A 17,822-nucleotide genomic window follows, 5' to 3' on the forward strand; every position below is an offset into this window, starting at 1 on the left:
AAACAGCCCTTCCCCTTCCCGCCAAAAAAATAGCAAAACAAATAAACCACAGTCAATAAACGTCATATGGATTCGTATCATATTATTGTTAATGTTAGAACGTCTTGTACGTGTACCACTATTTCAAAAGCAATGTTCGAATAAGGTTTGAGTTTGAAAGATTATCAAATTTAGTTTAATTCCTGACTTAATTTAGTGAATACATATTGCCGGGCTAATGACTAGATTATTCAAATGAACTTGTTCTTTCTTACCAGGAATCAACGTGTTTGGGAGTGACATATTATTACCATTTCATCACAGGCCTATATAATGGATACTAGTTCTACTGGATCATCAGACGACCCACTGGGTACAACTTACGGAAATACCACGACAGAAGCGCCAATATATGGTTTCCCAACTAGCACGTGGGATGACGCTACATGGACTCTTACAAGTGCGTTCATCATATTTACAATGCAATCTGGTTTTGGTCTTTTAGAATCTGGATCCGTTTCTCAAAAAAATGAAGTTAATATTATGGTAAAAAATGCAGTTGATGTACTATTTGGGGGAATTTCTTACTGGATGTTCGGATACGGATTATGTTTTGGTGTTTCTAAAGGAAGTAATTCGTTCGTGGGAGTTGGATATTTTTTTGTGGATGCAGATATGGACGACGAAACACTGGGACACCTATTCGCGCACTTTTTCTTTCAAGCGTCGTTTGCAACTACGGCAACGACTATTGTTAGTGGCTCGCTTGCAGAGCGCACGAAACTTGAAGCATATATCGTGTTTTCGTTTCTTAACACATTGGTTTATTGCTTTCCTGCTCGGTGGTTCTGGGCCGAAACCGGGTGGCTGAAGTCGATGGGAGCTGTAGATATAGCTGGGGCTGGCGCAGTTCATTTAGTTGGAGGGGTGACAGGTTTAGTTTCTACACTGATGCTTAAACCGAGAATCGGTAGATTTGATGCAGACTGCAGCGATGTTAAAAACATGGGGTCCCCTACCAATGCAATTCTTGGAATGTTTATGTTATGGTGAGTTTATTATTTATAATAGAGTATAATACGCCTAATAGAGTATGAATTTAGTATAAAATATTTCAAACTTTTTAATTCATTTCTATGTAAATCTTTTAAGTTTAAAACGCTATATTTCCATAATAATGTTTTATCATATTGTTATACTTATATCAAATATAAAATTTACTAATTTGACAGGCATGCTTCTTAATTTCACACACATTTTAACATTATACAGTTTCATAAACATGATGAATAGGATATTTGTTGCTTTTATTAAACAAATACAATATTCCTTAATCTTGTTGTTTCGTCCAGAATAGTATGCCTAGTGTAATGCTCTGTCTACAGTATCAAACTTTATGTGACAAAAATAGGTGATGTGCCCATATATGGACATGATGATGTCATATCACTACTGTATTTGGGCATATCACGATACGATACGATAGTATTTATTTTCATTTATACAACAAGGTACAAATTAAATTTGGTTGGTTGATTTACATTTGATATAAATACAACAAAGAAATTACAGAGATTTAACAAACTTGCTATTAGATACATAGAATTATAAACAAATGATTGTCGGCAATGTTTGGTGTTTTGATTCAGAGTGATCAGTCTACATATTTGGGCACATCACACTTTTTTGTTAACTAATTTGATAGTGTAGACAGGGCTTTAAATGGATATAAACTGCCAAAACACATTATAGATTACAAAATAAAGATTCACCAACAATTCCTCTCAAAGAAAATTTGAAAGACGTATAAAAAGATTCAGTGTATTCATTCATTCATTCATTCATTTGTTCTTTCTTTCTTTCATTCATTATTTCGTCAAACACACATTATATTTTTGAGATTGTAAGCGGTTCCAGTTAAAATAAAATTCAGATAAAAACAATTAAAAACAAAAACAAGAAAACCAACTTCAAGAATAAAAGTTACGGTATTTAAAATTATAAAAATCACCATTATTGTTCTAAGAATAATCCTTTTGCTTCATTGATGACATTTGATTGCTATCAATATTAGATGACCTTTTCTGTTGAAAATAAGTAATCATTAAATGGATGCATTTACAAAATACAATTACTCCTAAACCCGTCAGATGATACACGGTTAATTGTTGTCATAGTGACTATTTATAACAAATTCTTATAATTCTGTAGATTAAAAGGTGTGGGAATGAAGAAGAAACACTTATTTGAATGTTCTGACATGATGTCGCAATGACACAATGACAAGAAAATATCGATTTTATTGCCTTTTAGTTATTATAAAAACATTATGACGGCATGTTATTACTGAGCGATATATCTTTTCTGTGTTAAGATATGCTATTATATATTTATTTCGTTTTCTTTCAGTAGGGTAGCCCTCTCAGTAATAAAATAAAACTGCTCTTCCGAGGGGCCCTACGGCACATTTAAACATAATTTTAAAACAACTTAAACTAAACTTAAACTAAAACTAAACTTTAATGCATGTTCTCATTATTATTATAACTTTTATCGCTATTAGTGATTGTTTTTGTTATTCTTCCATGCGTTATATATATATTATTATTATTAGGGCCTACTTGATAGGCCTAACCTTCTTTTAGTTCAAAGAAGTAATCTCTGATTCATGTCTCGTTTTTCATCTATTTGATACAAGCTATTTTGTTAAAAAATACACAATTAATCCTATATAAATATTGTTTCTCACAATAATCAAATCAAAGTATCAAACCAGTGATCGCGGTGAAACAGAATAAATAGGCCTTTACTACTATCGAAAATCGACTGATAGGTGTATTGATCTATATGTGTCCTTCGTCTTAGGTATTCTCTCTCTTCCACTGTCCTCCGCCATGTTGTTTTGGGCCGTCCGACTCTTCTCATGCCTTCTGGTTTCCATGTCATAGAATGACGATTGGTTCCATTCTCATTACATGGCCAATCCATTTCCATGTTTTTAGTAGATTTTAAATATTATTATTGTTTTATTTACTTGATCTTGACAATGTTTCCATGTTGGTTTTTACAACGTTGATCTATATTATTTTTGTCATAAAAGAGGGTACTGAATATGAAATAGTATACCCTCATTTACATTGGCCTAATTAAATTAAAAATATAATAAATAAATAAAATTATTTTAATATAGCGCTTTTCCAATTACAATTCAGCTATGATTCTTTATGTTATGAATATAATTAACAGCTTATAATTATTTTATTTATTTCTAGGTGGGGGTGGTTGGGGTTTAATTGTGGCAGTACGTACGGTATAACCGACTATCGTTGGGAATTTGCCGCAAGGTGAGTGTTTTTATTGCAACATAGCAAATTTAAATTACTTTAATAACAAATAGTGAATGTCTTATTAACTTATAATGTTTTTGCCGAGAACACTTGGACAAGGAAGGCTCAGAAGCAACTATGGAACATAAATTAACTTTCATCGTGCTTTAATTTTGTTGTAAAAACACAATCATTTTTTGATCACGTTCTTCGGAACAACACAATGTTAAGACGTTAAGAACTTGAATCACATAGCCTATATTAACTTGTTTATTTCATGACACAACTGAAAAAGCCCACCAAATCTCAGGATCGCTACGTAAGTCACATGTCACGCGTTTTCAACCTCACGTCTCGAAACTTTTTGATGATGAAACCGATTTATTCCACACTACGAAAGCATTCATCTTCATGTTAGTTCTAACAATTGATCATAATCATGACATGCGTTTATTTTATGTTATCATGTTACTACTAAAAAAAACTATTAAATTATAAAATACCCTTCTACTGCATATCCCCCAAAACATACCTATAGGTTCATGCTATAAACAGCACAACCTGCAGTAATAAATGTTTTAAATATTATTTCATATGCATATCGACCAACATTCATACTATCTAGCGGTGTAAACGTGTACTACCGTGTATTATGAATTTCAAAAGTAAAAAAAAAATCTATAATTGTCATAAAGAAAATATTTTGTAGTATTTGTAATGAATTGTCATTTTGTATTAATTTTTTTTCATAATTCATCGTTCGAATATTTATAATCGAAATTTATGAGGTAACCTTGAATAGTAGTTCAAACGAAATTAAAAACGCATAAAATAGTAATAAATTGTATAAAATATTAGAAAACATTATTACACAGTTATTAGGTGACATAATGAACAAAAACGAGCGATGAATGTCGATAAAATAGGCATTTAACGCTATGACACTCACCCTGTGTGTAAGCATAGAACATAGACCTGTAATGTCCATGCACAGTTCGCTCAATTCAAATCAATACAAAGGAAATTATAACTTTTATGAGTTATGTTTGATACGATTATTTAGATTATGCTAAAGGTAGCGTAGTGTTTAAATTGTCTATTGTATTGTCCCCACTAACCTGAAAAATGAAGATTAATTATGTCAGACTTTGAATAGGTTATATTGTAGTTTTAGTAAAGTTTTTATTTTTTTAAATTCATATCTTAACATATTCATTTCATATTTTTAGTAAAGTTAATCACTTCCGTATTAAAAAAAATGTTTTAAATTCAACCAAAAACACATTGGCTGGCAGCCAATTTGACTTTTTTTGCTTAAAATTACAGTTTTTTCAGGTAAATTTTTTTTTAAATCAAATTTTTGGTCAAAGTGGATAACTATTATATGACATTACTATGGAATATTCAACAAACAATGTTTACGGAATTCTTTTGTCTGGGGGACAAAATCTTTGATATAAAAATCTTGATCCCCATCTTATTTATCGACAGCGTTGAAGCAGTAGAAGAATGTCGTTAAATAAACCCCTTTAAAAAGTGGAGCTACTTTTTCGTAATGTTTTAAAATTGAAAATACACCAATCGACTGTGATTATTTTTAATTTAGGCATTTCTCTTACGGAAAAAGTAGACTAATAAATAAAACGACAAATTTTATATTGGAAAATACTACGGTATTTTTAATTAGTTACCCATTGGTTCTTTCTGCTTCAACGCTCACTAAAAATAAGTTGGGTTCAATGCTGACATACAATAATTGTGTTAATTCTGATTACAGATCAGCTGTTGCTACTATTACGTCATCTGTTGCTGGTGGTACCACTGGTATATTGCTTAGGTAAATATATTGTTTATCTTTCTATTTTAAAAAACCTTCACTTTCCAATCCGAATTTATACTTTGATGGTATATGGTATAAAACTCTATGGTAGGCCTACCAGTCCCATGCAGCATCGTGTCTGCAGACACCTCCTTCTTAGTCTTACAAAGTAAATTGAAAGAATAGCGTGAATGCTATAGGCTAATCATATCCAATATCTGCCAATAGAGCCTACTTTAACCTATATTCATCTAACACAATAGCGTTGAAGTCAAGTCGATTTAAACACTTCAGTCATAATAGCTTTCTTTGGAAGATTCATCAATCTAACTGACTTCTTCCCATTCTACACAACCATTAGCCTAAAGCTGCTTTTAAAGGTGAAATTCGAAACTAGAAAATCAATCTTTCGTTAAATGTTAATCGATCATGTTTAAACACAATTATCAGGCTGCAGAATCTTGATAAATATTGCGGTATTTTAATCATTATAAGCACCGCTAGTTATAATATTTTAAGCGCGCCTATGCACAGATTACGTGTAACGTAGTCAACAATGGTTAATTATGATTGCTTGCTTTGATTCCAAACTTTTTCAATAATATTCCAACAATTCGACCTTTTGAAACCACTTGCACAATGTTTTACGATACGGGAACTCCATTACGCAATGTCAGAACCAATCTATGGTATAGATCAACTTGTGTTATTTCCATCATAACATTGAAGATACTACAACTAGTTTTAGGGTTAAAATACTGCTGATGATAACCATTTGGCCAGTAATAATACTTTACCCAATTCAGTCAATATCCATCCAAATCTGCAAATGTCTAGGTAGATCCGCAAACAACACAAGTCATGGCATTGGAATTGAAAGCGAGAGTTTTAAAGCGGAATTTAAGGAAATATCGGACAGAGTAATTACAGCCCGTATCAACAAGTAGAGGAGGTAAGCCTGGGTCAAGGCGTAGGCCAAAACCCAGGTATGTACTTTTCGTATGCGCATATGCACCTACTTTAGAACATAGTGAACAACAACCTTGGGATAGAGATAGGTTTAAGTACTGGTACTTGTTCGAATAACCGTCTCACAGAGACATCTGGTAGCCATTGACTTGTGTACAAGAAGCATTAAATGAAGCAAAAAAAAAAAAAAAACAGAGATATCCTAATATTAGCTGGAGATATGAATGCAAAAACGGGGGACTACCATCATGATTACCCACAATGTGCAGGAAGATATGGTAAAGGAAAAACGAACAATAATGGAACACAGCTAGTTCAATGTGCACTAAGAAATAATGTAGTACTAACAAATACCATGTTTAAACATAAGATGTCACATAGGACTACATGGGAATGCCCGCAGAGACGCGATCAGCATAACGATCAGAAGAGTGGGGAGATTAGACGCAACCCCTACAGAAACCAGATCGATTACATTCTAGTTAAAAATTCACACATTAAGCTAGTCACTAACGCAAGAGCATACATACAGTGGTACAAGAACATACACTGATCATAGATTAGTCAAGACAACTTTAACACTACAATGGTATAAATTAAATAGTAACGCTAAGAAAACCAAACAAATAGATGTGTCAAAACTTCAAGAAAACAGCAAAACAGACAAACATTTCAAAGAGAGGTATCGAGATGTATACAATCGGTAAACATCCAGGACCTGGAACCACAAGAGAAAGAAATGGACCAAATTAACGACAGTCTTTCAGAATGCAGCATTGGAAGTGGTTGGTTACAGGAAAGCAAAGTCTAAATCAAACAATATATATATATATAAATTAATTAATTAAATTTCAGTATATTACCGGGCGGTTTAGAATTAATGTTCTATGCCTGATTTGTTTATATATATATATATATACATATATACAAGAGTTATCGAAGAAGCAGAAATAGTTGAGGTGCGACATAAATCATCAAATTAAAGAAAACAAAACTTAGGAAAGAAAGAAATCAAATCATAAAGAATATTCATACTGAGCTTAATAAAAAAAAAAGAAGACACACTAAAAGAAAAGATAGCTGAAATTGAAAAATTCAAAGATGACTCAACAAGAATGTACCAAGCAGTAAAAACCTAAAACTTAACGAAAATAAAAGACTTATGGTAGGAACAGAGTTCGGTATAACGAAGAACAGGTAGAAATAATTAGCAATTTCTTTGAAAGCGTCTATCATAAATCCAAGGAAAACCCTATAAAACATTAAACCTATTGAAATGAAGTCTCCCTTTACACGTGATGAAGTTGCCAAAGCAGCCAAATGCGAAAAATAATAAAAGACCAGGAAGTGACCAAGTATACTCTGAAATGGTAAAATATGCACATATAGAAGTTTTAAACCGCATAGCAGAAATATATAACCAAACAGCTAAAACAGGAAACATACCAATCAATCAAATGAACGAAAGCATATTGTATGCAATACCGAAACCAGGCAAGAAAAAAGGTCCACTAAAAACATTCGACCCATCATCCTTCTGTCGGTTCTTAGGAAAATACTAGCAATATGCTTACTTAATAGGATAAACGGCAGATGTAACAAAGGCCGTGTATCGCAAAGGACGAAGAACTACCGAACATGTACACACATACAAAATGTTAGCAGTAAAGGCAATTGCGTCATCTAACTATGAAATAATATTACTACTTTGACATGACCAGTGCATTTGACACTGTGCGGAGGAATACTCTATTCGACATACTGACACATTATATTACAAGATTATGAACTACACATGTAGAAAGTTTTGATAAACAATGTAAAATTAAGCGTTGGAATTGGAAAACATACAGGAAAATTGTTTACTACTACGAGTACCACAAGGTGACTGTATGTCGCTGGTACTGTTCACACTATACCCAGCAAGGGCACTCGAATCAGCAAACACAATACCACTATCCCTACAACAGCTTAATGTCCAGATGCAGTATGCAGACAACATTTCATTCATTAGCGATTCAATAAAATAAAGAAAAATGTTAACAGAGAAATTAGCAGATTTCAATCTAAAGATAAATGAAAGTAAAACAGAAGAATAGTAAATGGGAAGAATGCAAATACCTCGGTAGTAACTTGGACACAGAAAAAGACACTAGCAGCTATGGCATATAACAAGCTGAAGTCGTCGCTAAAACACAAATCGATGTCTATAGACGTGAAATGCCGTTTGTTTGACGCATACATAGAAAGTATTTTCTTATACAGCAGTGAACTCTGGGTACTAAAGAAAATCACAAGAGACTATAGATATATATGACAGGAAAATGATAGAGTGTTTAACATGAAAATATACGAGATAACAAAACAAGAAGAATAGAGTAATATAATTAAACAAAGGAGACTAAAATGGTATGGACACATAATTAGATTACCGGATGATACCCCAATCAAACAAACAATGAAGGAAACTAACAGGAAAGTAAAACGACCCGTAGGAAGACCAAGAAATAACTGGATGAATCAAATAAAGAAAGTCTTACAAGGACATGTAAACACCAACACAATAACAAAACATCCTGCCATAAACAGACAAAAATGGAAACAAATTGTGGAAAGCATAATGTCTGAAGACGGAAAACGTTAAGAAGAAGATCTTAACCGACTATTGGCAGTCACTCATCTAGATAGGTGTCATGTCTGTTAATTAAACGAATACAATGTTTATTGCATCTCTACAGGAAACAACACATCTTGTAACGAAGGTTAAATAAAGAGTGTTTGTACCTGTGTTGAAGGGGTTGTATGTATTACTAAAACATATCTAGATTATCAATATTATTATTGTCGATAATCTTCTTGCTCATGAATGCTGATCACACTCAAGATCATCAGATTATTACACAAATCCTTATTAATATAAATGTTCATTTCATTTATACTTTTGTTGTTTGTATTTCAGCTATATATCTAAAAGGAGGAAGTTTGATGTGTCATTCATTATCAATGGTGTATTGGGAGCCCTGGTGGCCGTAACAGGTAAGACGAGTTTCTGTCGAGAGCCCGATTGTCATATCTAGGCCTTAATTTCCGTGACATAAGAGGGAGTCTTGATAGCTCCGATTTTCATAATTAGGTGCCCTTGTATTTGTAACAGGTAAGACGAGTTTCTATCGAGAGCCCGATTGTCATATCTTATATGCCTTAATTTCCGTGAGATAAGAGGGAGTCTTGATAGAGAGAGTATTGATATCTCCCATTGTCCTAAATAGATGACTTGGTATTTGTAACAGGTAGGAAGAGTATTGCTAGCCCCGATTGTCATTACGTGTCCCGGTTTCCGCAAGAATCTTGCCGAGAATCATGATTGTTGAGCCGTACCGGTATAGTTTACCATTGATTGGCGAGCCTTAGATGGTAAACTATACCGGTACGGCTCAACAATCATGATTCTCGGCAAGATTCTAGCGGAAACCGGGGATTCCGAACAGTTTTCGGAAAATATGCGAAAGATAGAACATTGTGTTAATTTCAGAGGTTTATCATTTCCAATGTTTATAAGCTCCGAAATCCTCCGCCGCACACTCCACTGTCTTGTTAGTGTTTTATGGATAGTAATTCATTAGATTTTTCATTCTTTACGACAAAGCTACATTATAATAACGAATTCGAACAACCAATTGGTTTAAGATATCCAATTAATATCGGAATACAATATTAACCTGTATTGTGTTTGTTTTAATAAAGGAGTACGAATAACAAAGCTAATCTTCTATGTCGCTTGATAAAATTGAGACGTTAATTACCAGTCGATCTATTGTATATAACAAATGATATTATCTGTCGTTATATTGTTCGATTTTTGGGTTATTTTTAGTTATTCTCATATTGATAATTGAAGTATTAACTGTCTATCTGTATGCTGTTTTGTCCCACTATTCGTAGAATTTATGGGGCTCCTAAAAAGTATTAGGTGATAAGGCGCTGGAGTATTTTGATCATTTTACGTACTTATGCCATATTTTAACTTCGAATCTAAGAGATGAGGCAGATATAAAACGCCAATATAGATCTCTATGTATTAGAGGTAATGTTTTATGTAGGAAATTTTCATACTGCTCAAAATCAATCAAATGTGTTCACCTTTATGGTTTTAATCATTTAAAAAAATATATCAACCGAGTTTGTTATAATGATGCTTTCCGGCGGTTATTGGGACAACCCAGATTTGTTAGTGCGAGGAATTTGTTTGTGGAAAACAATATTCCATCATTTTATGAATATTTGAGGATTTCGACCTACCGATTTCTTACAAGAATAATGAAAAGCGAAAACAGAATGTTAATTTGTATATATAAATATTTGTTGATGGATTCAAACATGTACTACAAATGGAGAGAGGCATTATATACCAATAGATAAAAGTGTTGGTCCTCTCTCCTTCATCTTTTTTTTGTGTAATGTATTATACCATATAGACAATTGTCTGAAATAAAAGTTGAATTGAATTGTAATATACAGGTGATATTTCATAAATTACTAATAGTATATAATTGAATAAAGCAAATAAAGTTATGATATACTTAATAACAATGTATGAAGGTTTTAATACTTATGTTTTATATAAAATGTTAGCGTTTTGTGCATTGTGTCGGCCTTATGAGGGTATCATTATTGGAGCTGTCGGAGCACTGATTGCATGTTGTGGGTCAGTTTTAATGGAAAAACTAAAAATAGATGACCCTGTTGGTGTATTTCCGGTTCATGGTTTGAGCGCAATTTGGAGCATGTTAGCTGTTGGCGTGTTTGGCCGTATTGATACTGAAGGCAACCTAATAAGACACGATGGTATGTTGCATTTAATATTATTTCTCTTAAAATGTTTTTTTTTTTTTACTTTAAGAAGCTAAATAAATTATTAATTGTAAAATAAGACGATTCAAGATAAAAAGAAACCAACTTACATTGAATTCCTCTTACATTAATATAATACATACTGTATTTAATTTTATTTAATAATTTTTAATTTTTATGAACTACTATTATTTTTTCCTTTTTTTTCACATGCTGTCACAATGCTTCGAGACGTTTATGCGCGTTATAAATTTAAAACCATTAACCTGTATTTATTTATTTATTGTATTGTAGGACTGTTGTCTGGTGGAGGGTTTAAACTACTTGGTATCCAGGCTCTAGGATGTGTAGCAATATGCGCATGGAGCGCTAGCTGTTCTTTTATTTTACTTAAACTTCTTGATATAACAATTGGTCTGCGCATGTCGAAACACGAGGAAATACTTGGCGCAGACTTGACAGAGCATTCCATACGAGGCTCTTACGATAGAAGAACTGGTATATTACGAGACGAACAAGGAAATTTGGTCTGTGTTGTAAACAAATTTGGCGATGATAACTATTTTAAAGAACTTAAAGAAATAGTGAAACAACTTCATTTTGGTGGTTCAGCTATTGACAACGATGTCTCAGAATATTGTTACGGGCGACGTAAATCAGCTTTAGGATTCACTCGATCGGTTTCTCTTCGACGATCATCGCGGTTGTCCCGTCAGATGTCGGGGAGTAGGCATAGACATCCAAAGAGCAAATCACACGACGATACAGCAGAAGACGTTCTCAGTCCCGAGGACGTTGTTTTAGAAAACGTTCATGCTTCAATTAAGGAAGAAATATTTTCAATTGATGGGATCTTGAGAGATAATGATCAATTGGTTACTGACGACATCAGCATTAATGAAAATGCACTCAATCGAAATGATAGTATTGGTCGATCGAATGGCAGTAATGATTCAGGGGTCGGCATGTAACCATTTTGATAATCTCTGCTATAATGTAAATGTATGCAAGCAAATGTAAATACTGTAGAGAAAAGATTATATTATAGTGGCTGGATCCTGAAAATACATCTGTCACGTGTGACAACAAATATTAAATACTTGAAAAATTGCAGCGAATTTAAAAATTCTAAAGATTTTAACAGAGGTGCAATCTTATTAATACAAGTTCAAGTACTGTACTTTAAAATGGCAAAACAATATCTTATCGTCACGTTTACAATACGAATAACTAAAGATAACAAATCAATATTTATATTAATATTTATAAGTAATTAAAATGCTGATTAGTTGATACCATCAGCACCAGATATGTTTCAAAATTTAATAGACTTGTATGCCTTTCACTCTGGTTAGTTAGAAAAAGACGCTTTTTACTTACGTTGTTAGTTCATAAAATGTCTGATTATGATTGTAATTCGGCTATGTATGGTTTTACACGTTTTTTATCTACCTTTTAAAACTTTAAATCTGTTTTGTACAGTCTATACCCAACTCACCAATTTTAGTGACGTCATCATGGTCCCCTGCCCCTATTTCTTTTAATTTGAACCGATTAATTAATTACGGGTGGAATCAATACGTGGGTGAGTTTGTTTCTTATTAAAACGAGCGTTTGTTTATCTTAATTTAAATTTTAACAAACAAGAGTTATTCATAATATTTTATCATCGTATCGAATACTTCAATTAAACTGAATTGATTATATTTAAGCTTCTAATTGATCCATAATTTAAGCTACTCTAATAAATCGATTAGCTTTAAGCTTATATAATGGATCGATTAGGTTTAAGTTTATATAATGAATCGATTGGCTAACTAACTTAACGAACTAGCTAATCTCCATTACTGAGTTAAATTGCAAACTTGTTTAATATAACGTATACATAAAATATAATCAAACAATATTGTAACACCATCAATAGTAATGTTGATAATCAACTCTGTCGTCGATACGTACGTGTAGGTGTTTTAATCTATATATAAATTATGGTTAATTCTGACATAGGCGAGCACAAGGCAAAAACTTCGGTACAAATCTCCGCCTTGGATACCTACCTTATCTATCCGAGATGTACCGCGAAACGTAGATTTGATAACATTAGTGTGCACGCCGACGCTATTGTTCCATATTTATATCTTAGGAAGATAATATAAAGAGTTTTTTAACAACATTTATGATTTCAACATTGGATTTTCCTCTCAATTTCAATTCTTTCCGGTCAAAGTAATTTCCGGGTTTAAGATATTAAGTTCACCTTAGTTTCAAATATTTTCTCTCTTTTATACACCAGGGAGCAGTTAAAATAATAGATTAGACCCTAAAGGTGACTGGAAACAGGCACTTTCCATCAATCAATACAGTGTCCCTTTGGAAGACGAAAAAAAAATTGGCCATTAATCATAGCCATTTCAGTTTTTTGTTTATTTTAAAACATACCACACGTGTGTGAAGGTACAGTAGTTAAATAATAGGAATTATACTGCAAATTAATAAAGATCAAATTAAATATACGCCATAAAGAATCAGAATATATTGTGGGGAATAGTATTATAAAATTACATAGGGAGATTTGATAAGACATTTTTCGAGTGAAATCCCGATAGCTGAGTTTTATTGAGTAAGCTTGCAGGAATAACTGTAGGCTATCTTCCTGTGTCCCGTTAGGACCGAGATGTCTGCCCATGTTGCAAGCCGTAATGTCTTCTTTCTTAGGCCCACTCTGTCACGGCAGTTAGTTTCAAAAGATGATTAAATTAAATAATGTATTAATAATTATTAGGATGGTATTCATTTGAATAAACGCCTCTCCAATAAAACATCACTTTGAATAATAACACCCCCCCCCCCCACAACCCAACTATCTAATAAACGTCCATCCACATATTTATAATAACACAATTATATCACACTGTTATCTGCAATTTACCAAGCATTTGTTATTCTTTTTTACCACTTTTCATATCTATGAGAGGATTTCATTTGATTATAAATGTTACCATATTATTAGAACTAAAAAATTTAACATATATCCCTCGAATAAGCACCTCCCTCAAATGACCTCCGCCTCCCCAAAGGGCCCTACCAAACAATAAAAACTATACTTTAAAATGTTATTAATCATCTAAAACACTGTGAAACAAAGTAGTTTAGTTTTACGAATGTCAAGCATTTTCAATAATGGTAACCGACAGAAAATGTATAAGGAGAACATTATCATTCCGAGAACCATCGTCTACACTTCCTAGAGGGGGAGCGAGCGAAGCGAGCTCACCCTCTAGTATAAATGATTATAATAGGCCCATCAATACTTTAGCTGCTTTGTGTCAGAATACCTGAATATATTAAATGTTTGAAACGATCGAAGAAGAAGAGTAAAATAAGATAAACTTTATTGTCACGTTTACCACTAAATGTATACATGGATTTTTTTTTTATAAGCCATCGCTTATGATTGGTCAATTCACTTGCGTTACGTTACGTCCTTGTGTTGCGTCGCCAGTGCGTACCACGCTTTAAGGTATACATGGATTTTTGAAAAATAATATCATAATTAATTAATTAAGATAAAAAGTAATATTTTAAGAATAATATAATTATAAGTTCTCAGATTTGCTTGTGTAATATTCTGTACACTGTAAAAACAGTGTTTAGCTGTTAAACATAAAATACACGTATCACACCTAAACATGTTTAGCATTGTGTTTAAAACAAATAAACACATTTCTAAACATTTCATATGTTTAGATTCTAAACACAACCGTTTATACAACAATATTTCAATGTTTTTAGGTTTTTTAGAATATAGGGTATTGCAACGTTAACATTATTGCTAATCACATTTCTAAGCACGTCCTAAACACCAGTGTTTAAGTTGTATACGCCTTTTGTGTTTAATATTTGTTCGTGCTTAGTATATATTATGTTTAGTAAAATTAACGTTTGAATCTTAAACATGATCGTGTTTAATAAAACAAACTTACACGTTTATTTTGTTTGTGCTTATTAAAATTGGTGTTTAGAAGTAAAAGCGTTTGTTTAAATTATGCTTAGAGAATTTACGTTTCAAATCTAAACACTACTGTGTTTAATAACACACTTATTGTGTTTAATATCTGTTTGTGCTTACTAAAATTGGTGTTTAGAAGTGAAAGTGTTTGTTAAAATTATGTTTAGAGAATTTACGTTTCAAATCTAAACACCACTGTGTTTAATAACACATTTATTGTTATTGTTATATTTTTACTAGATGGTACGCTCGCTTCGCTCGCATACCATCTAGGTCGTGCCCACAGATGGTTCTCGAATACATAATAATTTCAGTGTTAAAAAATTGGCGATTTCAAAATGTACGTACCGCAGGACAATAATACATGTTGTTTACAGGAACGAATAAATAGACACTGTGATTTATGCATTTAACTAAAATTAGCACCCTGGGAATTACTTCCGAAAGAGAAACTTGTCACAAAATAAGACAAACTTAATTGTGTTTTATATGTAACATTAGGGTTGAGGTGGGGAAGAGGATGGGTGCAAACAGGAACAATTTTTAAATATATTCTTTATCCATTTAGTAACGAAATATTAATTGTTTTCATGTTTTACAAATAATATACCACTAAACACAGTAAAACATTGCGATGTAATACTTGTTGAAACTATCACCGTCCTAGTCGATTGAAAAGTACAGTACATGTAACGATACGGTACATCACTACGACGTGTGTATATGTTTATTATTATAATGTAAACAATTTGTGAAAACCACCTCTATTCGGGGCAAATCATAAATTCGATTTAATCGTCAATAAATATTAAATTATCTAACTCAACTAAATTAGTAGGCCTAATGGTTTTCAATTGTTTCCAATTCATACTTAAGCTGGTTCCTACGCTACCCACCAAAGTTGTTGTGCGTTTAGGGCATGTGATGCACTGTAGGCCTATCCTCTACTGTCTTTACAACGCTACTCATGCCAGTGAGGGAAGGGTGATGATGTGGGTGGTTTAACTGCAATAATAAAGATTTGTACATAAATATACGGCGACTGAAAACGCTAGCTCATTATCTGTTTAAAAAAAAGTCTATATTCAAACCTCTGCAGCACAGATTGGAGGAGATATGAAAATGCGAAGCCTCCTCGCATTTTTGTGGCGGGTATTTTTCAAGATGGACATCCATTAGACAGTGTATACCACGATCGGAAAACACCCCTATTTGGGGCAAATCGTTGAACCTAAATTCGTTTTAATCGTCAATAACTAATTATCTAACTTAATTTAATTAGTAAATAGGGTTACATCAGGTGGTTAAAATCAGTACCGAAAGTACGAACCAACTTTATATACCATCGAGTACAAATTCTAAAAGTAAGGCGCGATTTAGCGAATTTTGCCCTTACGTAAATTTATATATAGATTATGCTGGCATGCATTTGGAAATGTGTATGGGATTGAATAGATCCATGGTAAATTGTTTGTTGGATTGATGACTGCTGATTTCGATTTACGGTACCAACATGTTGTTTTGGAAAGAAAAGTAAATAGATTCATTTAGATACGTTTTATTATATTATAATTTGATTAATAGAGTAATAGCCTGGGTGCAGAACAATTAATATACACATTTGCGAGAAAAAAGTATAGGACATTTTTTGTTTGTTTTTCTGATAAAGTATACCATATAGAATGTCTGAAAAAATCCCCATCCCAAGGTCTTGGGGAAATTTTTTTATGGCACTTAATGTTGGCCTATATAACACACAAATTCCTATTAACACACACAAATACCTATATATAGGAAATAGGGAAAATCAATTAATGGTTTTTGTTACTTGCAGTTGTGTTTAATGATTACTAATAGTAGAAGCTTACTTTAATAACTACTTCTCATAGTAGTTGATGAATCAAGTCAATACGATGACATCATCATGCCAGAATCCAATATGGCGTCCAATTTGGCCCGAAAAACAGGGTATTGCTAAACCCCCGCAAACCCATGCAAACCTAAAAAAAAAACATAAAATTTAAAAGTGCCATAACAAATTTTCCCCAAAACCCTGGGATTGGGATTTTTTTCTGACATTCTATATGGTATACTCTATCAGAAAAAAACATTTTTTCCTATACTTTTTTCCCGCAAAATTTGTACTGCACCCACAGGCTATAAATATTTTTTTTATGCATCGCTTTCGACCAAAATACACCACATTTCCAATCCTTTTACCACACGCCGTGCACCCCCACCCCTACACACACACACACTAAAATTGATTGACCATGATGCATCAAAATACATGGTAGATGACGATCTTGGCATGAACAATTTCAAATTAAAAATATTAATTATTTACATAAACACATATTTCATAACTAATATAAAACACTTTATGGCGTTAGGATTATAATTAAAGCTATAAATGTTTATGAAATGATGAAATATCCATATATACATACAATAGCAACACCCCAAGGAAAGACTGATTATGATGGATGAGAAGAAAAAACCGCGAATCTAGTGCGCGCCTTTTCAGCAGAAGCCGTTGAGTTGGATGGGAGTGGTGTCGGGAAGGTAAAACAAAAATCGTTCTAATTCTTAGCTTTACGTTGATTAAAGTAATCATATATGTTATTTCAAATTGTTTGTATTGGTAATATGTAGTGATTATATTAAATTTGCCTTTTGGAATAATAGTTGCCTGCCGATGTCTTGTAAAGCCGGCCTAATTTTGGCCAACGGTCGACAACAGCAGCTTCGAAAGTAGGTGAAAAGCAAAGAAATCGGCAAACCTAGAAATCGCCCCTTCCACTATCGGTATTATAACAATAAAAATAGCTATCCTATCTTTTTTACTTTGAATACAGTTGATAATAGT

At 32.8% G+C, this 17,822-nt stretch overlaps 1 protein-coding gene across 1 annotated transcript; it reads left to right on the forward strand.

Moving 5' to 3' along the window:
• The first annotated feature begins 279 nt into the window (after positions 1 to 279).
• On the forward strand, positions 280 to 12,271 carry LOC140062520 (putative ammonium transporter 2). The gene is made up of 6 exons (XM_072108773.1): positions 280 to 1,028; positions 3,252 to 3,323; positions 5,083 to 5,142; positions 9,053 to 9,129; positions 10,726 to 10,938; positions 11,239 to 12,271. Exons 1-6 carry the CDS (start codon positions 313 to 315, stop codon positions 11,913 to 11,915), a joined length of 1,815 nt encoding a protein of 604 aa, XP_071964874.1. The 5' UTR covers positions 280 to 312; the 3' UTR covers positions 11,916 to 12,271.
• Positions 12,272 to 17,822: the final 5,551 nt, after the last annotated feature.

The sequence above is a fragment of the Antedon mediterranea genome, chromosome 11 (genome assembly GCF_964355755.1).
Source record: "Antedon mediterranea chromosome 11, ecAntMedi1.1, whole genome shotgun sequence".
Taxonomy (NCBI): Eukaryota; Metazoa; Echinodermata; class Crinoidea; order Comatulida; family Antedonidae; genus Antedon; species Antedon mediterranea.